At 39.4% G+C, this 23,819-nt stretch overlaps 1 protein-coding gene across 1 annotated transcript in view; it reads left to right on the top strand.

The window, feature by feature from the left end:
• srgap3 (SLIT-ROBO Rho GTPase activating protein 3) overlaps positions 1–14,538 on the top strand; it is a 54,554-nt gene extending 40,016 nt beyond the window's left edge. Inside the window, exons 11-22 of the mRNA XM_041033474.1 lie at positions 1,820–1,847; positions 2,871–2,973; positions 4,041–4,101; positions 4,715–4,792; positions 4,904–5,038; positions 5,589–5,694; positions 6,539–6,766; positions 6,965–7,038; positions 9,211–9,391; positions 9,471–9,620; positions 9,709–10,024; positions 10,840–14,538. Coding sequence (XP_040889408.1) covers positions 1,820–1,847; positions 2,871–2,973; positions 4,041–4,101; positions 4,715–4,792; positions 4,904–5,038; positions 5,589–5,694; positions 6,539–6,766; positions 6,965–7,038; positions 9,211–9,391; positions 9,471–9,620; positions 9,709–10,024; positions 10,840–11,286 — 1,907 coding nt within the window. The 3' untranslated portion in view covers positions 11,287–14,538. The remainder of the gene's footprint in view (positions 1–1,819; positions 1,848–2,870; positions 2,974–4,040; positions 4,102–4,714; positions 4,793–4,903; positions 5,039–5,588; positions 5,695–6,538; positions 6,767–6,964; positions 7,039–9,210; positions 9,392–9,470; positions 9,621–9,708; positions 10,025–10,839) is intronic.
• Positions 14,539–23,819: the final 9,281 nt, after the last annotated feature.

Here is a 23,819-nt window from a genome sequence, read left to right as displayed (position 1 = left end):
AGGAGACTACAAAGACGTTTTTGTGGGACAGCAGGAAGGAAGGAGGAAATGAGAGCTGATATATGGAAAACTATCACACCAAAAACAGACCACAGCTACTTGGAGGTATCCATTCCCCTTTCTACTTATCTCCACTGGTTAAAGCATTATCCAGTTAGTCTCTATATGGTGTAGCCGCAGGGAGGGTTTCCATTTCCAGGCTGTAAGAGGAAAGGCTTCCCTCAGCCCCTCCCTTCCCCAGGGGTCCCCTTGTCACCTCAGCCGTGAACAGTTTACGCCCAATCAATCAGCAGGATCAGGCCCAGGCCCATTTCTGCAGCTGCTCCTGCATCAGGGGTTCACTTAATAGAAAAGGGCATCAGGCGCAGACAGCTGAGGCCTTGCAACACACATGCATATTTCCAGATTTTCACACCTTGGATTTATTCTTTCATTCATTCAAGTCCTGCTCAGTAATTTATTTTGCTTTGTCGAGCTTTCAGGATCGCAAAGCGTCCTTGTGATTCCTTCGGAGCTCTGTGGCAAACAACCAACTGCATGCTGTGACACTCATAAACGCTCACATTATAGTTCGTACCAATCTCTGGACAGATCTGTTTGTTTGTCCATGGTGGTGCAGCTGGGAGAGTCTATGCACACAGCATATGGCGTCTCCAGGTACCACCCATGTTTAATTATTCAGGTGATCAATCAGGGCTGAGTCGTGCTCATTAGCTCGTTGCTTCACACCCAAAATAGCATGTTTGTGTATGTGCGTGGTTGTGTGTGAGCATGACAGAGGAAACAAGATGAGACTGCTGAGTGCCACATGGCGTTTACATCTTGCTGCATGTATTAATAAAAACATAATGTCAAGCTTTGGCACCAGACAAGATGGTGTTAGGATATCTGCCAGCCCTTGTTTCTCAGTTAAGGCACAACAATTCCCTTTGTCTGAATTTTATACTTTTATACTTATAGGCTATCACTGAGGGACTCTGGCATTTTTGGATATGAAATTAGGGGGAAAACCAACACACCCTTGTTTTTTGCCCATGCTTGAGAAATTCAGTGTAATTTTGAGGCTGGTTGGTCAGAGGTAGACAGGGCTATCACTCAGAGGAATGATGTCTGGGAAATGTGCTGTTGTTTCTTCACATGAACGCTCCAGAGACCTTGTCCCATCTGCCAGAATGATGTGTTGAGAAATGGGTTAGCCTTTGCTCTCTGTGTCCATTGTTAGATGGAGTAAAGAAATAATGTTGGAATGCTTTGGTGCCATTGTTTCTTTTTTTTGTACATTGACTCCCTTCCATGTCTGAACTGACTTCATTTACAAATCCTTTGTATTCTGTTTTCGTATGTGTGTTATCATGAGCAGGATTATAAACTTCCATGTATTCTTAAGTTAGTCAGTGTGGTTGAGTTGCTGCAGGTGGCTTTGCTCAATGTGTTGTCCATGTATATTCCTATGCCATGTGCGTGTGTTGCTGGAAGCCCATAACAAAAGGCTCAGTGAGCCAGCACAGACATTGCTCAGTGTCAACACTAATGGACCCCTCCCTCCTCAACATACACACACTGCAGCCGCCAGCCCCTTTTCTTTGCTCTGAGAGAAGCCCTGTAACCCCACGGGGTCGTCTAGGTTGTCCCCTGGGGGTTCAGCTACGACTGCTCTATAGCTTTGTCCGATGAATGGCGTTAGCACTGCTCCATTCATCTCTCCCTCAATGCTCATGTTGTCTCTCATCAAACCCCTCACTGAGGCTGGACACTGGAGTTTGCATAATATGTAGCATAAAGATATAACATGTCCCTCTTGGGTGTTTTTTTTCCACAGGGGAAAGGGCTGAGTGTGGGACTACGAGGTAAGATCTCTTTTGATAAGTGTGCTGTGTCTGATCCCTGCCTGTCAGCCACAAAGCATAAGCTTATTCCATTCATTTCTGACAAATAATATTTAATTCCACCATTGAATAGAATAGAAAAGACAAAAGTGGTCAGTTTTTGGAACGTCCAAACAGAAAAAAATAAAATAGAAATATTATTTGGTTATATTACATGGCTTGCTTGGCTTTTCAGTCGCTGTCACTGATAAATTAATAATGTTATGTACTCAAATACATTTGAGTTATGTACTCAAATGTATTAAAATTATGCAATTGCCAAAAAAAAATCACTGTTTTTTTTTTTGAACAGATTGTTTTTGTGGTTTCTTTGACAAAGGATTTCCATGAATATTTAAATAAACTTTAGCTGCAACTGGCTGCACTTGTCAAAACAAGTTGTGCTTGCACATTTCTCTGTGGTTGGGAGTGTATATATGCATGGTTTTAAGATGCTGGGTAAAGCATTTACAGTATTTTTTGCATTTTGATATATATTATTAATACAATGGCACAAGAATATGTGTAATTGTATTTTCATAGTGGAATCATGTAAGTTTCAGCAGGATTCTCACACCTTGTATTACTATATGTTGTGCTTGGGTTGCTAGCCCCATGCAGTTGGTCAGGACTGATTTCATTAAGCCTATTTTTAATATGCTTTAAAGTGTGCTTTGTTTTTAATGAGACAAGAGAAGCATTCAGTAACGATTCAGACTTTCTTCAGAGTTTTGTACACACCAACCACTGACTAGTAATTAAAGAGCTGACTTATCAGACTGTGATGATAAAATACCTATTTAATGAAATGTCTCACTTTGGGTTTTTTCTCAACTTTTAAATGAAGATTCTTGATGGGTTTTTTTTCACTATTTTTCCCAAACTGAAGACTCTTTCACTGCTCTGTTTTAGTGACTGTTTTTTCATACCTGCTTTTGAACCACATTTGGTTCTACAGTTTCACATAATACAGTGTTTTTGTTCCCTTTGTCCATCATTTCCCAGGCCCCCCACCCTTCCCCCTAAACCACAGAAAATGCGGAAGCCTAGGCCACGCTCCGTGTATAACCATAAGCTGTTTAACGGCAATATGGAGACCTTCATCAAGGTACCCTCTGATGGTGGTGTATGACTGAACGGCCCCTGTGGAGCAGAAGGGGAAGGCAGCTAGAGCTTTCGCTCTCATTCTCTTCCTCACTTTGGCCTTCTGTTCCTCCCTCTTCCAGCTGCCCTTGATCATGATATAACGCCTCTGTTTAACCTCTAATCCTCCTCCTCCCTTCCGTGGTTCTGCTGGTGCAGACAGACAGAGAGGCAGTCAGCTGCCCCCCCCAGAACAATTTACCATCTCTAGCTTTATTTCTGAATCCAGTCAGTCTCTGGATGACTGAGACAGCAGTGGGTCTGCTTTGTCCCTCACTGCACCCAATCCTTTACTGCATCTCTGTAGCTTTCCTATTGCCAGTCCCTCTGCTTAGCCTTCTTTAACCTCCAGAGGTATCATTCGTCATCTGAGCTTTTCTAACTTTGTGCTTCTCTGCTTTTCCTCTGCTTCTCTGTGCTTTGCTGCTTTCTGTCCCAGAGGAAGAAGGAATGCCCGTACCCGCATTCAGGTACCTCTGCTGTTAGAATATATAGGTCAGGGCACAAGGCAAACTAAAACTGTTGGACTAATTGTAGTAATTTACTTGCTACTGCTTCAGCTCCTCTGGCATGCTGCTAGTTTTCTGTCTGTATTCTGCAAGAGTAGGTCATTAATAACAGTCGCTTGTATTTTATTGTTTTTGTTTGTTTTATGGCCCCCCATGAGATTTGCTTAACAAAATGTTTACGAGCTTTTTTTTAAGATTTTTTTTCCTTTTGTGGTGTGATGGAGCATGAGACTACTTCTATATTGACTCTCTTTTGTTATCATAAACTACATCAGGGGATTTGTTATTCGTATATACACCGATCAGCCGCAACATTAAAAAATGTTAACTGGTTTTAATGGTGTGGCTGATTGGTGTATTCCAATACTGTGTGTTTCATATCTCATCAAGATACTGTATAATTAAAAGTAGTAAAGAAGTAACATGCAATATTATTTATTCTCTAAGCTATGTGTGTACTTCTTGCTGTTATTTGGTTTGCATTGCCTCTATTTTAATATTTTTCCATATTATTTAATTTCAGGATTCAGGTCAACCAATTCCACTTGTTGTTGAAAGCTGTATCCGATACATCAATTTATATGGTAAGTGTCACATCATGCTCCTGTAACTAGTACTCTTGAGCACAAGGGCAGAAGAAAACAAACTTTGAAAACTCCTTCAGCCTCATAAGAAGTGACAGCAGCTATTGGACGAGGCAATCTCTTTCCACATATGGCTGCAGGTACAGAGACTCTCCTGCTCTGCTCTGCAACTCAGTCTCTGAGGCGCTCAGCTGCCTGCCAGTGATTTGACAAGCTCATAACAATGGATCACATAGGGAGAATTTTGAAAGACCCACTGGTCTTTGTTTAGTCAGCTCAGCCATCCTCCCACCCTTTTTTTTATAACTCCTCCCTGTCTACCTTCACATCTGTCTTCAGCTCATTGCTGTAGCCTGCAGGCCTTTCCCCTGGATCTGGACCTAATGAAACTCCAGAAAACTGATTAGGAGCCCTCTAACTGAAACCATATGCTGCAGCCTCACTGAGGGGCCCTCTCCTGGAAAAATACGCATCTCTCTTTATGACTAGATTACATTTCCTGCTCTGTGTTATGTGTTTCCAATGGACTTTCACAAAGCTGGCATTGGGGTTTGGAGATAATGGTAGCTAACGTAACTCTGAATCTGTAAATTCTGGGCTTTATTTCTTTCAGGGTTGCAGCAGCAAGGCATATTTCGCGTGCCGGGATCACAGGTGGAGGTCAATGATATTAAAAACTCATTTGAGAGAGGTGAGTCAAAGACAGATGTCACAAATACGGGAAAAGGACAAAACCCATTGGACACATTTGTCAGCACATCAAATACCACCACTAAAAATACACATATTTTTTTTAAATCAGGTGAAGATCCCTTGATTGACGACCAGAATGAGCATGACATTAACTCAGTGGCAGGGGTGCTGAAGCTGTACTTCAGAGGCCTGGAGAACCCTCTCTTCCCAAAGGAGCGGTTCCTGGACTTCATCTCTACCATCAGTGAGTCATGCACAACAGAAAACATTCAAAGCAATCACCACTGTGAGTGGACTGGTCAAATAGAAAAGAGAAAACACACCTTGCAGTTTCTCAGAAACTCAGCTTTGCTGTAGAAGAGAAAGGCATGCAGCACAGCACATGGAAGCAATCTTAACACCAGGCCTTTCTGCCTGATATTTAACAGAAAGCCAGTAGGAAGGAGAGGAGAGTGTGGCCCACATCAGTTTGCCATGTACGAGTTCACCACAGAATCATTTCCCCTCTGTTTCTAATAGTTTGATCACTCTGTTCGCCTTAGGGGTCTGATGAAAAGCAGGAGGGGCATCTATTAAAGTGTCAAATAACAGTTTTCAGAGTCTCCTCTGCCTTTTGCTTCTGCATTGGACCCTCACTTTGATCCACCGTCCATGCTAGAGTCTGGTTTATACTGTATTTTAGTAGACAGTGTTGTTGTAGGATCGCTGCCCATTTACAGTACATAAAAGTTTAAAAGCTACATTTGTCTCCCGTTTGTCACTGTGTAAACCAGCCTCTGTCCTCTGTGTTTCAGAACTGGAGTCTGGAGCTGAGCGAGCACATCACATCCAGCAGATCATTGTGACTCTTCCCCGGACTATCATAATCGTCATGAGATACCTGTTTGCTTTCCTCAATCAGTGAGTCTGGGCTGATTCTCATTACATCCCATAACTCTTGTCATGCAGAGAACAGTATACAAATATCAGTTCTTTGCATAATATGACATTTAATCCAGATATGACATTTAATCTTACATCTAAATGTACTGTAATTCTATTGGGAAAAATCCATGTTCACTATACTGAATATCAGACAAAGACATAATAGCAACAGTCAGGTGGAAAAACAAGAGGCAAATATATATATATGTAAAAAAAAATAACCTTCTATTGAATAATTCTACAGCAATGTCTGCATTGCTTTAGAAGTTATTTAGAGCCTCGGAAACTCACGCCTCCTTTGACAGTGGATGTTATTAATGCTCATTTTACTGGGTCTGCCTGCAGAACAAAGAGTTTGATTTCATACCCCAGGTTTCACTCTGCTGTCCTTCATCCCCTTCATTCTTATAGCTGTTCCAGTTGTCGTTTGATTGCCCAGTCTTAGCTTGGAGATAATATGGAAAGACTATGCAAAGATTATGACTTCCTCTTGCAGCACAGAATGATTTGGTTACTAAGAGTAGGTTGTGGCATTTGCTGGCTAAGTTGATTTGTAGAAGGGGGTGGCTGATCAGAGGACCTTCTTAGCAAATGTCTAACTAAGCTGCACAATGAAGCATGTAATGCTTTATGTCAGAACTGAATTCAGCTGTGTGAAAGATGTCTCTGTGACATAACAGTTACTTTTCAGAGTAGAGTGTTGAAGTAATCAAAAGTGCAGCCAACACGCATTGTTGCCATATCACTCCCAAACTGATAAATAAACCTTTTATTACACGATACACAGAAGAAAAATGAACAATGCTGTCCTGTCCCTCAGTCTCTCCCAGTACAGTGATGAGAACATGATGGATCCATACAATTTGGCTATCTGCTTTGGTCCAACCCTGATGCCCATCCCAGATGGCCAGGATCCTGTAGCATGCCAGGCACATGTTAACGAGGTCATCAAGACCATCATCATCCACAATGAAGTCATCTTTCCCAGTCAACGAGAGCTGGACGGCCCAGTGTATGAGAAGTGCATGACTGGAGGGGAGGAGTACTGGTGAGTATTGGCACAAACGAGTAACGATTATGATGAGACTGCGTTTCTGTCGACTCCGATTTGGAAGATGAGTTTAAGAGGGAACTGTGACATTTTATCAGCTAATAATCACCTGCTTAAACATGCCTATTGTTCATATTTGTCATGCTCCAGTGTCTGCGTATCAGTGATTTTTCATTTTCCATGGTGCTCCTGCAGTGACAGCCCTCACAGTGAACCAGGAACCATTGACGAGGCTGACAATGGAACTGAACCACACACCAGTGATGAAGGTCTGTACATCATAGAAGTCATTTTTCACGAAGGAGCTTTGTTATTATGCACGTATGTTTTCAGTGATGCTAGTGGCATGGCTCTAGGGATTGCGATGCCGGCCCGTTGGTTTGTCCACCAGACTGACTGAAATCCAGACTGAAATATTTCAACAACTAATTGCCAAGAAATTTGGTACAGACATTCAGAATCCCCACAGGATGAATCATACTGACTTTTGTAATGTCCTGACTTCAATGCTAGCACCATCCTCTGGTTAATTGTCTAGTACTTTAGTTTATGACCAAATACCTGCAAAACTAATAACATTCCTATTAGCATCTGTAGCTGTGCTTTGTATTTAGTGGTAATTATTTGGGAATGTTAGCGTGCTAACACACTAAATAAGGATGAGCATGAAACATTTCACTGTATTTGTTAAATGTGTTAGCATTTGTGTGCGTGAGTGTGCTTAAATACAACCTCACAGAGCTGCTGGCATTTACTGCATCTAATGTTAGTACCTGTGTGAACTTTGGGTCTTGCGTGTGTGCTCTGTGGTCAAGATCAGAGCCAGGGGTAGATGTTACCACTATTTTCTCTGATAATGTACAATTAGACTTTTTGCAACTTTAACAAATGAGTTAAAGTTCAAGTATGAAAAAAAAAAAAAATTTATTTGATATATCCTACTACCTAGTTGTTTGATCAGTTGAAGAGAAGCTTATCAAAGGAGTTCACATCTTGGCAGTCTGTTTTAAATGGATTTCACATGAGAGTATGTATGATGTGATTTTGGAAGTCTTTGTGGATGAGAAAACCTTAAGTACAGACTGACCTTTTTTATTAAGTGCTTTTGACTGAGAGGTGAGCGAGGTTTGTGCTGCAACAGCCTATGATCGCAAAGGCTTATGTGATGTTTGAAGCTGAAGGCAAGTTGAGTAAACAGTGCTGGCATGCAGCACTACCTCTTTGATCCATCTCTCTCTCGCTCTCTCTCTCTCTCTGTGTGTGTGTGTGTGTCTCCTCTCTCTCTCCCTCCTCCCCGTCTGCTCTTTGTTCAGCGTTAGTCAGCAGTTCTCCTGGGACTTTCTCCTTTGTGCAGTGTTTCCCCATTTTTCTCCTGAGCTTTAAATACATAACTGGGCCAGGCACAAAAGCCAAAACACTGGTAATACATACAATAATATTGCCTGTGCCGTCAGTGAAGAGTGAACAGACAGGTCAATGAGCTATGGAGTGTGTTGGGTCAGACTGGGGTAACGCTATCTCACAGCTTCATCTGTGCTGTTGGCTACGTCTGTAATGAGTGCTGACCCTTTCTCTCTTTTCTTGCTCTAACTTGGAAAAGAGAACAAAAGCAGATTGCCTGCTGTAGGTTCTGCTCTTCCTGGCCGTACTACTAACAGTCCTATGTGACATTAAAAACTCCAGAGTTACGCTGTAGTTTCTGTAGTCAGTTCAGTCCGTGTTCAATAGTTAAGTTAAGAAACAATCAGCCAAGCTGTGATGACGGTGGACTTTTCTCTTTTCATTATACCTGAAACCAAATTTGAACAAAGCTGCTTTTCAACTATATTGGCACTAAGTATCCTCTTTAACATCTTTGCGCCCCTCTGCTGAGTTTTCAAAATAAAATTGACAAGGATTTCTCTTTGAACAGGAATTTTCTTGCTGAGAGCTGATTGACGTTAAAAATAGTTTACAGTGACTGAAAAACACTGAAACACACACCAGACAGGTCTTTTGTAATTTCAGGCAAAAAGCTGCTTCATTAATCAGACTTGTCGTACCATAAAGACATTTCCATGCACTATCTTTGTCTATTTATAATGCAGTCACGGCTCAATACTTATTTAAGCTTCAATGAAATTTGATGATTTGTTGGTGTGTAATTCTTTAGTGCAGTAGGGGCACACACAAAAGTTTGTTTTATTTCAGCTTTGTAACTGAGGGATTTACAGTGATGTAGTGAGTTTAACCTTTTGGAGAAAATAAAGTTATGGCTCGGATCATGGCAATCATGAAAATGCAGCAGAGCACATATTTAAAGCTCTCTAAAGTTTATGTATGTATTATTGCGTGCTTTAGTACAATAATAACCTTGAATATGACCAAAGCCATGTCATGGCTCATTAAGCAAATTGTTAAGCTTTTTGCTGATTTATTTTTTGTCTGTTTATGTTTTTTAGAGGTTGAACAGATTGAGGCCATTGCCAAGTTTGACTATGTGGGACGCAGTCCCAGGGAGCTGTCTTTCAAGAAAGGAGCCTCTCTTCTTCTGTACCACAGAGCGTCTGAAGACTGGTGGGAGGGCCGTCATAATGGTGTTGATGGTCTCATCCCTCATCAGTACATTGTAGTACAAGACCTGTGAGTAACAGCAGAATGTGTTTTAGTAGGTGTTATTGTTCGTGATTCCCTTTGTGATCCACCGGTTTTTCTCTTTCAGTGATGATGCTTTCTCAGATAACCTCAGCCAGAAAGCAGATAGTGAAGCAAGCAGTGGACCATTGCTGGATGATAAGGGTTCATCAAAAAATGACGTCCCGTCACCATGTGAACAATCACCTGATTACAGCTTTGGAGGAGTCATGGGGAGGTAGATGCCTTTAAGAATAAACACCCTTCTTGTTTTAAAAGTTTGTAGGAAGTTTCCTGTTTGACACTAAAACGATTCGTTTACACAGGGTAAGGTTACGGTCTGATGGTGCTGCAATCCCACGTCACCGGAGCGGCACAGATACCCACAGTCCAACTAGAGTGGCTGACACTCCTCCACGAGCTGCAGCCTGTCCCAGCAGCCCCCACAAGGTATCTATAAGCAAGGGTCGTATGGAGAGCCCAGAAAAGAGGCGCCTCGGTACCTTTGGCAGTGCAGGTAGCATCAACTACCCGGACAGGAAGGCCTATCCTGAGGGCCACCCACTGAGACCAGTGCCAGGAGCCACTCGTCACAGCAGCCTTGGGGACCACAAATCGCTAGAGACTGAGGCTCTGGCTGAGGTAAGACTTTGTCATCAACTCTTGGCCTTTTCAATATGTTTACTTATGGGCCTTCATAATCTGAAAGTGTGTGTCTTGAAGTTCACTGGACAGTTTTCTGCTTTACATTATACCATAAAGTGCACAAAGCTGTCAGTCATCCAGCTATCTTTCCAGCCACACATCATTTAACTGCTGTTTTGGAGTTTGAGTTGTTGAAAATAAGAAATAAGGTTTTATAAGTGTCAAGTTTCAGATAGAGGCAAAACAGATGGGAAAAGAATAGTGTTATCATGGTATCAAGAAAAAGAATTTGTCACTACTGGTATCATTTTTTTATATTTTTCTGTTTGTTGATTCTGTATTGTCAATACCAGACATAATATAAGGTTTCAGACAATTATAGCATATAAGCAGATTGAGTAGGTTTGGTAGAACAGAGCTAGGCCCCCTGCTGTAGCCATCAGTCTGAGAGCAGCATCTGGGATTTTCAGTAAATGTCAGGGCCAGACTGCAGCTGTGCGATAGACAAACCTCAAGGACACAGAGCACTGGAACTGAATAACAGCTCCTCATCAGCTAATGACTGCAGCCGTCAAAACACAATCAAACAAAATGTTCAGTTTTTACTTCAACTTAATTTTCATTGCTGAGTGTGCAATCAGACATACATAAAATGCCTGCTTTTATGTATGTCTGATTGCATAACTTGCAAACACATTGGTGTGGTCCTTTAAGAATCATATTCAAATGCCATATGTCACTATGTGAAATACTCTGCTGGCCTGCCTGTTATTATTGTTCTATTCTCCTCGTCTTCATCTCTCCTCTACAAGGACATAGAGAAGACTATGACTACAGCGCTCCATGAGCTACGTGAGCTGGAGCGACAAAATACTGTTAAGCAGGCTCCTGATGTGGTCCTGGACACCCTGGAGCCCATGAAGAACCCTGTTAGCTCCGAGCCCGGCAGTCCACTGCATACGATTATGATCCGTGATCCAGATGCAGCCATGCGCCGTAGCAGCAGCTCCACCTCTGAGATGATGACCACCTTCAAACCTGCTCTCTCTGCCCGGCTGGCAGGGGCTCAGCTACGCCCCCCACCCATGAGACCAGTGCGCCCTCCTCCAACGCAGCACCGATCGAGCAGCTCCAGCTCTTCGGGAGTCGGCAGCCCCGCTGTAACTCCGACTGAGAAGATGTTTCCAAGTAACAATACAGCTGCCGGTTCTAATATGAATACGTCCGGTGATTCTGGGGATAAGTCTGGTACCATGTAGCAAAGGTGGAATCTGCTAGGTGAGGAGGTTGTAAAGCTTTCCAAGTGAGGGGAAAGCTTATGGAAATGGGTGCCGATGTGTGGAAAGCAGATACAGATATTTCCCTCTCTGTTTTCTGCCTGACTTAATTCAAATATTCAGGAAGCTCCTGAAGCGAGCCTACAGTACGTTACCATGGTGATAAAGCGGTAGAAGAAGCTGTAGAGGTGTGATAGTGTAGAGCTCAGCCAGCTCTCTTTGAAACTTGATTTAACTTCAGTAAATGTGTATAAGAATACATGTATTTCAGTTTTACCTCAATTTCAACAAAAATCTGTGGCCATGTTCTCGTTTCAGAGATACATTGAATGCAAGTGAAGCAATACTTGTGTGAAATTTGGTATTAGTTTCTACCCAGCACACGCTGTCCAGCTGATGTTTCTTCTGACGTGTATGAGACACCTCATCTGGACTCATGTAGACATTCAGGCTAAAATACCATGTCTATTTATCATTGAGGTCATAGGCCTTATGGCTGTACATACAAACTTACTTGAAGTTGCCATGCTTTCTGTTTGTACTATAATTCAGTGGATGTTCAGCAAAGTAACAACATAGTGACATTATATACTTCTGCATGCAGGGTTCAGAGAAAATAAGGGAAACATTATAAAGGCTTGCACCATTAAGAGAAAATATATAATGATTCGGAGTTTTCTCATGTGGTCGTTTCAAGCATAAAATACTAGTTTGAAACCTAATTTTCTATGATGAAAAAATATCAAGTTTCGGACGTTCAATTACATGACAAAGTAATAAATTGGGACCTTACTATGCTATATCTTAAATATGATACTCTGCCTGGAGTCATCCTGTTCACTGCTAAAGATAAAAGCATCCTGGCATGAAGATGATTACTAATCAGAGCTTTTAAAAGGAAGTCACCTTTACCATCATGTGCAGTAGGCAGACCTAACGTGGCTGTTTCCATGTTTTTTTTTTTCTACGTCCTGTACATGAAATGCAGAAAACTAACCCATCAACTAAGGTAGGAATCCTGTGGTAAACTTGTACATAAAATATAGTTAGTAATTTTTTTAAGTGTTAATCTTGTACAGGCTAATACGAAAAAGGTGAAGGGTTGATGTGAATGGCACTTGTAAAGAACATAAACCACCTTTTTATCATCTTCAGTAAACTAAAAACATATTCTCTGGCTGTGGAAAATATAGTTCAGATCATTTACCATGTACTGTGTGTTTAGAAAGCATTTGGTAATTGTACTGGAGAAAATATATTGCTGTTGAACAGACCACAAAGGCTGAATAAATGTTTTCTCCATTATGTTTTTGACACACTTGCCCACTTTTGCACAGTTCGCATAACTTGAACTGGTTCCTGTCGAAGGCTGATTTGGGTGATTTTTATTATTGCATAAGAAACATTGAAAAGTACCCTCTGAGAGTTCCTCTTTCAAATTTAAGATGCGATGCCTCACCCTGAGGGACCTGAGAGTAGATGTTGTGACATACTGTTATCAAAGCTGTTTCCTTCCTTCCGACTTTTTCCTTATCTTTGTTGATAGATACAGTTCTGTTCTGACTGTAGTCTAAAAACTAAATAAGATCATTTGAGTGTTTATATCTACTGTACCTCTTGTCATTCTGACACCCCTTGTCCAGAGACCTTCTTATCCGCATCCCAAACAGCCTGCTGTGTTCTGCATGTTTTGCGCTGTAATGTCTTACTCATATTATGCAGCAGTTAAACATTGGCTGTATGTGGTGCCTTGCCTTGGTAAAAATGCATATAATGCAAATAAATTCAGTATTGGACTTTTTGTTAAAAAACAGGCCTTAACATGTAAAGGGGTTGGGAATGATGAATCAAATCGCTCGTAGCAATTTCTAAAATAGGAGTGAAAGCGAACTAACAACGGCTGATTGAGCAAAAGGAAACTTAAATATTAGCATGTTAAACCAGGAACTGATTCCACTGTCAACTCTGCAGTAATTCTGTACATTCAGAAGTGTTACTGAGGTACATGCTGGATAGTTGAAAATATTTGCTTGTGGGCAATGTATTGTTTGCTTTTTTATTTGTCACAGGCAGATATATGAATATCCAAGGTGGGAGGATGCTTAAGAGCAGAGAGATCTAACAGCCAGAAAAAGGCCATACAGCATTTAAAGTCATACAGCGCAGTCACATCCTCTGCTGGTTCCTGCTGGTATTGCTTCTTGTAATGAATCAGTGGAGACCGACACCTCATGTGGGCATTATGAGTGTGATCTGGAGCTGATATTACAATCGCCTGGTTCACCCATGTCTTTCATCTCGTCTGTCCCGGTTCCAGTTTTGCACCTGTTGAAAACTATGAAGATAAAAGCATATGTTTATTGAAATATGAAGAAAGCACACAATTTCAAAAGATGAAACTATCGTCATTATATTTAACTAGACTGTTTTTTTTTTATTTATAGAGTGCAAGTGGAGCAGACAATTTGAGTGCCTTTTGTGCACAACATCAGTTTTTATTGGACTTTTATATTTACTTTTTTAACTGTAATATGTTGTCTATTAGTTGTCATGTTTATTATGAACTGATGTTGGTTTTTTTATCTTTACTTTCTATTGCTACTCAGTTGTCAAGCCACCAGGAGTACATTGTGTAAAGATATTCCTCTCTTGAATTACGCAACAATTATCATGAACTGCTCGTCTGTGTTTTAAAAACTACTGTACACACAATCTACTGGTAAGGTCCAGTAGAATCATCTCAGAATTTTTCTTTCATCTTTTTGTTTTCCCTGTGAACTGCTTGTGCTGTGGTTGAGCCGTAACTCCTTCCCTTTCAAAGAAGAATCATTGCAGTATTGTTGGCAACAGCAGGACTGAAATGGAACCTCTATATGGAGAGGTTATAAGGCACGTGGTGCACTCTCGTTTCCCCTACATGTGATGTTACATGGACATTTTCTTTCCTGGGAATGTATGCTGAAATGGATAACACTGTTTGTCTGCTGACCTGAGAAGACATGACATTGATATTCAAAAGGAAAATTGCAGTGAGAGAGCAGCCTGAGCGCCTGTCATGTTGCGGGGACTGGAGTGTGAGTTGCTGTCACACTGTTTACTTTCTCTTTAATCGTTTGTCTAGTGATGCTGTTTGTTGATGAGTGTCTGGTTGGTTGAAGCCCTGTGATGTAATGTACACCCTACCACTGACTGGATGTTGAAAATCCCCTGAGTCCAAATAAAACCATTATTGCTCTGTGATCTGGAAAATCTGAATGATTTGTTTTTGATTTGTGGTGTTGAAAGGCAGCGACCCTGTAGAGAACAAAAAGTGAACCACAACAGAAAAAAGAAAAATTATCTGGAATTATCTGTTTGGTTTAACAATGTTTTAGATACAGGGAACGTTCTTGTACTAGAGTATTTTCTGAAATGTAAACGCTCTAAATACTTCTTAAACCACTGGTTTCCATGTGTAAAAATGGAATAAGAGGGAGACAGATAGAGGAAGGTTCTAATCTTGACTACGGACACAATTTGGCAAAGCAAGGCCAAAATTGGGAATTTAGTATAGCACCTTTCGACAGCAAGGCAACTCAAAGTGATTTACGTAAGTTATAAAAAAGCATCAATAAAAGATAAGAAACACAAACATAAAAAGACCATGCAAACTTTACAAGTTGTAAAAGAAAATAAAAGATAAATATAGACTACAACTTAAAAAAAACGATTTGGATAAAAGTTTCGACAGTTAAATTGCAGTACAAGAAATGAATGATTAGTATTAAATTTAACTTGGTACATTGCCAAACAGAAATGTTTCATTTAAAGGGAGAAGAAACAAATGAAGTGACTCATACACAACATCATAAGGGCAAATTAACAAAGTGATGGAACTACAGAGTCTGTAGTTCATTCTATGGCCACTTGGTGGAGAAACTGCAACAGAGAAAGTGTCTGATGAACATGAGCTTTAAATGTTGAATATGTAGTCAGCACTCTGTTGATTACTCTCTAAGGATTAGGAATGTTGTGGTGATGGTGACACAAAGAGCAGAGTTTTGCATAAATTAGATGATTACATCTCCCTTTGAAATTGGCTTTCTAGTCCAATGGTCAGAGAGCGTTACACTGGCAGCTCACATTGGCAGCACATAAACAAAATTCAATTTGTTCCACCTGAGAAACTCCTATTCAACTAGACCATGTCAAACAAGCAACTGTGTTCCCATTATTCATTATTCTGGACAGTATCCCACATCCTAACAAGTAAAGATCTATTGGAAGTGTAATTTTAAAGTGTTGTGTGCTTAGGATGGTAGATCTTACATATTGAGTTATAAAATCAATCGGGTCTGACAGTGTGATGTCTACAATAATTCAGGGACATTTTACAAGAGAAAAGACGTGTGTTAAATTATGCTAATTACAACCCCCAGAACCCCCCCAACAAACAATGTGTCTGTTTACAGTGTGACTTGTATTCAATTCTTCAATTGTATAACTGATTCAAATCAGTTAACAATTTACATCATTATCACGTCCTGACAAAGCACATCCTTTAATCTCCTTGTTTAGTAATTATAGTGCACGATAAACACTCAGGTTTCAGCAATGATTTTGTTTATTTTATTATTATTATTATTATTTTTAAAAACAACAACAACAAAAAACAAAAGCGTGAGCACCATGCATATCCATGTTGACCTTGGGCTCTGTAAGACAAGGATGGCAAAACTCAGGACATGCATGTGTGTAGGCTTTTAGCCATGAAATTGTGGGTTTCATCCAAAGATAAATGAGCAAATAATCTTATACAGTTTAAATTGCTTGGAAAGAAAAGGGAGAAGAAAAACAAAAAAGTGGCAACTAACAAATAAATCTACAGTTACTTCCTCTGTAATGGAAATTGTTTTATGCCTCTCTAGAATGAGGTATGCTTCATCAATGAAGAACAGATGCTGCAGCTGGTTTGAAAAATAAGTTGCATAACCCCTCTCCAGTGGCCTAATTTGGCTTATCTTTGTTCATAATTAATACGCAAATGAGTGCAAACTCTTCAATAAAGAATAATTTCTTTGTGAGAGCCAGTCACAGCGAACAACATTATCATAACTTCATATTTCAGCCTTCACCTTCTCTTCCCTCTGCTTAGCCACATCATTCAAAGATTAAAAGATTCAAATATTCTTTATTGTCAATATGGGCACTAGAGATGAGCCGTGAGTCGTTCATTTTCATAATCAGAATAAAACAAGGTAAACAAATGGAAGTCATGTTTTATTTATTCCAAGTGTTTCCATATTATAGGAAATGTTAAAAATAGCAGGCTGTACAATTATCATAAACAAGAGAGCACATTTTTACATTTTCACCTACAGCTGATATATTAGTAAAGACACAATGTACAATGACACAACACTTACAATGTACTGTTGTATACTTACAGTATAGTTTGTCAGTAGTGAAGAACAGGGTCAGCATGGGTGTAGGAAGACATGTTATTCAAATCATTTCAAATGAAATATCAAATTAAGTTTCTAAGATGCTTAGGATGCATATTACCATCCTAAGAAATAATTCCATCTCTGTTGTTCACGTTTGCTAGACTGTCATCTGCACTTCCTTATAGTAATGTAAACTCTTATCCCCAACAACTTACAGGTATAGGTACTGGGTTTATTAATTTGCTCAAGGATACTTTGGCAAGATGTGGAATTTCTGGAGGGGCCAAACCAGGGACTTTCCAGTTGAGAGAATGCCCAGACCAGATCAAGATGTTGCAGGCAGGAAAGAGACAAGGGACTTTTCTATGAAAAGATGAGAAGCCTTTTTATTTTTCATATTTTTCCTGTCTCGGTGTGTCAGACAGCGATCAGATGGTGGCAGAGATCCCTAAAATACTTAATACTTCATGCTGTAGGGCAATCAATAATTTTACTTTGATGCATTTTCATAAACATTTCTGACCTCACACAGAGATTGCAACATCTCATGAGTTGCTGTATATATATATATGAAGCAAGTCACACCCTGACTTGCTTCATCAAGGGTAAATGGAAAGAAATGCAGACTTTCAAGGTCATAGCACCTGGCAACACCTCTGAATTCAGTGACATTTACAGCTGTGCCTGATTCTTTGATGTGCAGGGATGAAACAGGATATAAATGAAACCCAAAGACACAGAGCAAGTCGGGCTGGTTGTTTTCATTGTTCATGAACCCCACGCCCCCCTCACAAATCACACCAAGGAGTGCATTACAAGCCATGTATGCACACACAAGATCAATATACATAACTCCTGATAATATGGCCCTGACAACAAATACATGAGCATAGATTGCACATTAAAGCTCTGAGATCTTATTCTTACTTGTTTATATTTATGATGTTTTTTTTTGCAGTGGCATGCCAAATGTGGCTTTGTACTTGTCACAGAACTTTGAAGTGAAGTTTTTGAAGAAGAGAGGCGCCAACGCTGAAGCCCGGGGCAGAGCTGACCCTGCATTACCAATCACTCTTTGATAGCATATGTGTTCATTTGATGCAAGTGAAAACAAATAACACAAATAAGTTACAGTTAGCTGTTTGTGGGTTAGGCAGTTTTATTTGTTGATTATGCACCTATGGTTAAATGCCTTATTGATCACTTCATTGATTTGCCATGGGTAATGCAGATGTTCCTGGAAAGCAGACCATTAAAATGAACAATGTCATTCAATTTTAACATCCCAGTACAGGTAAATGGTAGACAGCAGTTTATAATTTTAACATCACTGTGTCTTTGTGTGGTAGGCTGCATGGCTTGTGCAAAATGCATAAATATTATGATGGTGTCTTGTTTTTGAAATTCAAACTCAGTGTCCTTGTGATGGATAAGGACAAGGTACCTTGAACTGACGATTCTAACAAACATAGCAGTCTGCTACACAATAACCCCCTGCCTTCGCTCATCATCCTTTCTGTATCTAGTCGCTGTTCACTGTCAGATGTATGAGTACACTAACAGAAAAACCCATCATATTAATTCGTGGCCCACAAAGTGTATATATTTTGAAAGTAAACTCATAGCAAATTGAATGTAAAATCAGTCAAATTAAAGTTATATTTCATGTGGTAATGAAAATCAGCCTTAAACCACAAATTACTGATTAATTTAACTAATACGGTAAGTTTCGCTGCTGGTAGTGAAATAACTATCCTGTCTAGTCTAATTAACCTTCCACGCTTAACACCAAATCATAGAAATTCATTCCCGCATATTTTCAATTAGGTGCTCCTGCACCTACAAAGGACGTCCACCAGCTCAATAATTGAATGGACCTCTGGGTGGAATAATCATGTAACCTGTATAATATGTCATGTAAATATAGAATTTCTGATAAGAATATTGGCTTCTATCACTTTGTTACAGGTGAAGAACTCAAGTTCAATTCATTTTAAGCACAGATAGCATTTCCCATCACATGTAATGAATAATGTGAGTAAAGAAGTGTTAATAATTAAAAAGTGGGCTTAAGAATAAAATAGAACATTATTGTAAAAATCCAGGACACAAAACAGCCTCACTGCTATCTAAAACATACCGTAGTAAACATTAAAATTATTAAAACCAAAATAGATAAACAAACAGGGAAGGTATGGCAAAACTATTTTAATTGTCATATTTATGAGAGTCAGGGTTTTGGAATGGAAATGCCAAAGCGGTTACTGTTGCCATTCTACTCCTGCAAAATTAAGCACTATTTTAACAATGTGGAAGCAAAACACATGTGACACATGAAAAATTAATCAAGAATTAATCACTGCAGCAGAGCTCTGTCATCAACATCTTCAAGGACAAGGTTATCTGGCCTGTTAAAGTCCAGCTTCATCTGTTTGCTCTCATTTCCCACAGCTACAGCCATTGTTGAGATCCCAGACCAGTCCAGCCCTGCGCACTGGCTAACACAGGGCTGGATGACTCACTTGCTAAGGGCCTCATTAGATAGATCTATATATGTGGAGAATAGATAACAGCATAACACTGATAAGGCAAAGCACAGTACAGTCCTTTGAAACCATGTTTGTCATAGTGCAGATGTTTCAGACAAATACACGTCAAGGATCACACAGTTGTAAACCCCACATTCACCACAGCCCGTGGACTTAATGTTAAGTTTTGCAATATTATATCCTAGGATCTCTGTTCACATGCAACTATTTTGCATTAGCAAAATACTTTTTAAGAAAAACATAATGCTGCCTGGATTTAGTCTCTTTCCTGGGCACAAGAAAGAATGCGTTACAGTGATCTGTGGTGTGTTTGTTGGATCTTGCTTTAGGTGCACATTTAAGTGAAAAGGGCGATACAGATTTTCTCACTGTCTGTAACAACATACCCTCATCATCTGAAACACATTTCAATATCAGCAACAGGCCACTACAAAGCTGCATAGAATCATGAATCTGAAACCTTGGTTACAGTTTCTCTAATGTATTTCTTATGTGTGATCCTTGTTTTATTTCACATCAAAGTTGCTACACATGCTATACTTAATCGAAGATAAGCTGAACAAGATTTTCCCACAGCTGTCTCCCTCATGTGACATGTTACTCTGCAGATGCTAATAGGGCTCTTGTGTCTAGCGGTTAAACTTCAAATGAAATATATTTGCATTTTCATATCTTCTGGATATTTTTTTGGGGGGGGTGGGGGGGGGGGGGGGGGGGGGGGGGGAATTAGTAAATGTAAAAGATCAAAATAATGAAGCTGAGCATTGTTTGTAAATGTCTACAAGGATGTCTGGAGGGGATCTTTAAGGTTTGACTAAATGACAAAGTCTGTCTGCCTGTAAGTGATTCCCTTTCAAGAAATGACTGATTGAAATTAACTTTTACAATTTTAAATACTAAGATGATTTTCTTTTCCTTTGCTCTCTTGGAGTAACAGGAGTCATTTCTGGGTACACCTCAAGAATTCACAAGCACCGTCCTTGACTAGACATTTGTTTGATATTATCTGTATCATGACAATGTTTCCCCCGTGTGAGGAGAGAGTTAGAAGCGAGAAGCACTGAGTAACCAAAACCAAAAAAAAAAAAAAGAAACTTGATGACAGATTCAGTTTAACAAAATATCGGAAAACACCTAATGTTGCTGTAGACAATTCTTTAATGTACAGAATCAGTAATACAACTCTGCACTACAACTAAGGCACTGAAAAGAACAGTTAAACATTCCACAGTGAAACAGACCCGCATAAAATATCTGGTAATGGGTTTAATCTGTAACATAATTCCTGAAAACCTGAGAGAGTCTCGCAGGCATTCAGTACATCATGTCATCTTGCTAATATGAACATATAATTACTGCTTGGCTGAGCATCCAGTGATTAAACATTCCCAGTTTCCAGACCCATTTGAATGTCTCAGCAGAGTTCTGGAAGAGGACAGTGGTTGGCCATAGTCCAGTTATATGTTCATACATAGATATTTATATACACACAATACTAAAACAGATACATTATATATTTAAAGAAATAAAAATTAAAGCTGCACTAATTTTATTGATTTAATTAAAGGCTCAAAAGTTATACGAAATGGATCACTCATGGAGGAGAATATCACATACTTCTACAGATCCCCTCAGCTCTGTTGAGCATTTAGCATCATTCAGCTCATTGTTTTGGCTCTTTGGCCTGCACATTTGCTGTTTATTACATATATATGTATTAATACTTGTTAAAGACACATGATCATACAGTAGTTCCTATGTTGTGGGATTTGTCGTCATTCAGTGCAGGTCTCCAGAATTCAAAGCATGGGCCACGCCTTTTTGTGATTTAATAAGTAAGAATAAATGAAGCAGTGGAATGTCACACACACACACACACACACGCACGCACACACACACACACGCACACACACCCACGTCACACAACTGTAGGAACTGTTGCAATACAAAGGCTTCAATCAGATCTGCATAATATTATCTTCAGCTAAATTAATTCAATTCATCAGACCTAACACAATATACTGCAATAGAGCAGATTGATAGGACTTGACATTTACAATTTCATTGACATCTGAAACACGTTGACTTTCTTGCATTCTTAAAGGTGTGAGACTACAGAGTGTGAATGGTGGAAAATACTTAATCATATTCCTTAAAAAAAAAAAAAACGGAAAAAAGATGATAACAGAGGACAGTCAGTTACAAAGGCATGTCATTTTCCGTGACACTTCCTGTGCTAAATGCCAAACAACTGTACAAATGAAAGTGATCTAAGCATCCTCTGAAGGGGAAGCCTTGTTACCAAATTGTTTGGTAATGCTATGGAGACCATGTGGAAAGAGTCATTAAGGCTTTGGCAACACTGTGAAATGATTTAACTGGCCAAAGGCTCGGGGGGTTGCATCCGCCAAACCACCAAGAAAAATCTAATTACCGCACATAAATGCCTCTGGATATTCATGTGTCTGAATAATCACATTCAAGCACACATGTGACATGGTCCAGCATAAATACATTTGCATGATAATGCCTTGTTGACCAGTTTCAGTGAATACTAGGTCACTCATTTTTCTAACATTTGTGCACGTAAAGAAAAAGCTGTTTATTTGTATAATATCAGAGAAATAAATTTTACATACATATATAATAAATCTTACTCTCACATCACTGAATACCTGTGATGTAGTGCCTAAGCTTTCCCTGGACGGCTGAATAATTAGTTCAACGCTCCTGCAGGCAGAGAAGAGTACTTTGCTCTGCATGTTCTGCCTGTATGTGTTAGGGCATTTTCACGTTTGGTAGTGGTTTTAATTATTTACTTTTTTAAAATTGTGTGATCTTACCATGGCAAAGGCCAAAATCGGAATGTAAACAAAAGAGTGGCCCCACTATCAGCATTTCAAAGTGGACCCTGCCATCCCTCCCAAATTGATTGGCAGGTCTTTCGGTACACAGACTAATCTGTCTTTCATTAGGTTATCAATTCTTTATGAAATATTGGTTCGTTCATTTGTTAACACTTGAGTAATAATGAATGTTTCATGTGTACCTTCAGAATGGGAATTTTTGTCACATGACTTTGACAACATTAGCATGACTCATCTGAAAGATGGAATCATGCAACCATTAGAAAATAATACAACTACACAACAGTGATTTCATTTTAAAGATGCTTCGACTACAGTTTTACACAGAGAAACTGGAAATTGTTCCTTTCACATAGCTGCATCAGGTTTACACACTTAACATGCAGCACAGGCTACATGCATATCTTGGGAGCAATGGAGCCCTGAGTGCAGAGTTATGGAAAACTTTGTGCCGTTAAGGACACACGATCAATGATGTTAAGGACTGTAATAACCATTGGCCACAAGCTGTCGGTGGTCAGCTGAAGTACACCACGAAACACAAGTGTACAGATGCAATGCCTTTACTTTCAAGGTCAGCATTTCATCTCATTACTCATTACTATCTACAGAACATTTCTGTTGTATTTCTTGTTCATTCTACGAACCCCAATTTATGTCATTTTGAAACTGAAGTTGTGAGGTGGGAGTGAATTTTTTCTGTTCATGTTTCACTGCGGGTACAGTGCACCCATTACAGATAGAATAAAACACAATGTGAGAGTAAAATAGCTGGGTTGGCTCCATTTTTAAACTCCATTTAGCCATCATGTTGTGAAGGGAGATGTTAAACTACCTCCTCTAAATGCAATCAATCAAGGGTATAAAACTGCCAGCATTTTAAAATAATGTAAAATACAGTCACAGCACACACCAACTTCCTGTCAAGAATAATTGTGTTAAAAGTGAGAAAATGTAATATTAACACAGGGAGTACTGAGATATGGATATTTTGTAGGTTACTGTGGGTCTGAAAATAAATTTCCACTGTGTAGAACATACATTGTTAGGATGAAATTTGTTTCTATATAAACAATTCAAGTAAATATTACACATAAATGTTGAGTTTCATTGCATTTTATTGTGTAGATTATGGAGATTAAGAGATCATCGTTTTCACTAGCATCTTTGAGTTGAACAGACTTAAATATATGCATTTGTATCCTGGACCACACCTCATCATCAGCACTGTGGCAATTATGGACCAGTTTGACTGCTGACTGCAATGAAATTAAGGAAGCTACACCATTTTCTCCTCTTTTCTTTGGAAATTTGGTAAGATCAGGCTTAACTGACAAATTGTTTCAGAGCTACTTAAGTTTGAATTTCAATGTGCCTAAATCACCTTCCACAATTAATGTCAACATTAATGTTAGCCACTTTTTTCTGTACTGTGTTATTGCTCTTGTGTTCTCTTAAATAAAATTTTGATAAATGTACTACACTGTGTGTTTCTCAGTAAACAAGACACATTTTGACACATTACTCAACATAAATGTTTTAAGCACACATAATTTGGCTTTTAGTATATTGAAGTTCAAATGTTATTTCTGAACTATTCAATGTTTAAGTCAGTTTCTCTCAAAATTATACTAATAAATTAGTTTTTCCATTACCCATTGCATTGCATTGCA

This window comes from Toxotes jaculatrix, chromosome 3 (assembly GCF_017976425.1).
Source record: "Toxotes jaculatrix isolate fToxJac2 chromosome 3, fToxJac2.pri, whole genome shotgun sequence".
Lineage (NCBI taxonomy): Eukaryota > Metazoa > Chordata > Actinopteri > Toxotidae > Toxotes > Toxotes jaculatrix.
Note: the sequence above shows the minus strand (reverse complement) of the source record. Positions and strands in the feature narration are given on the sequence as shown.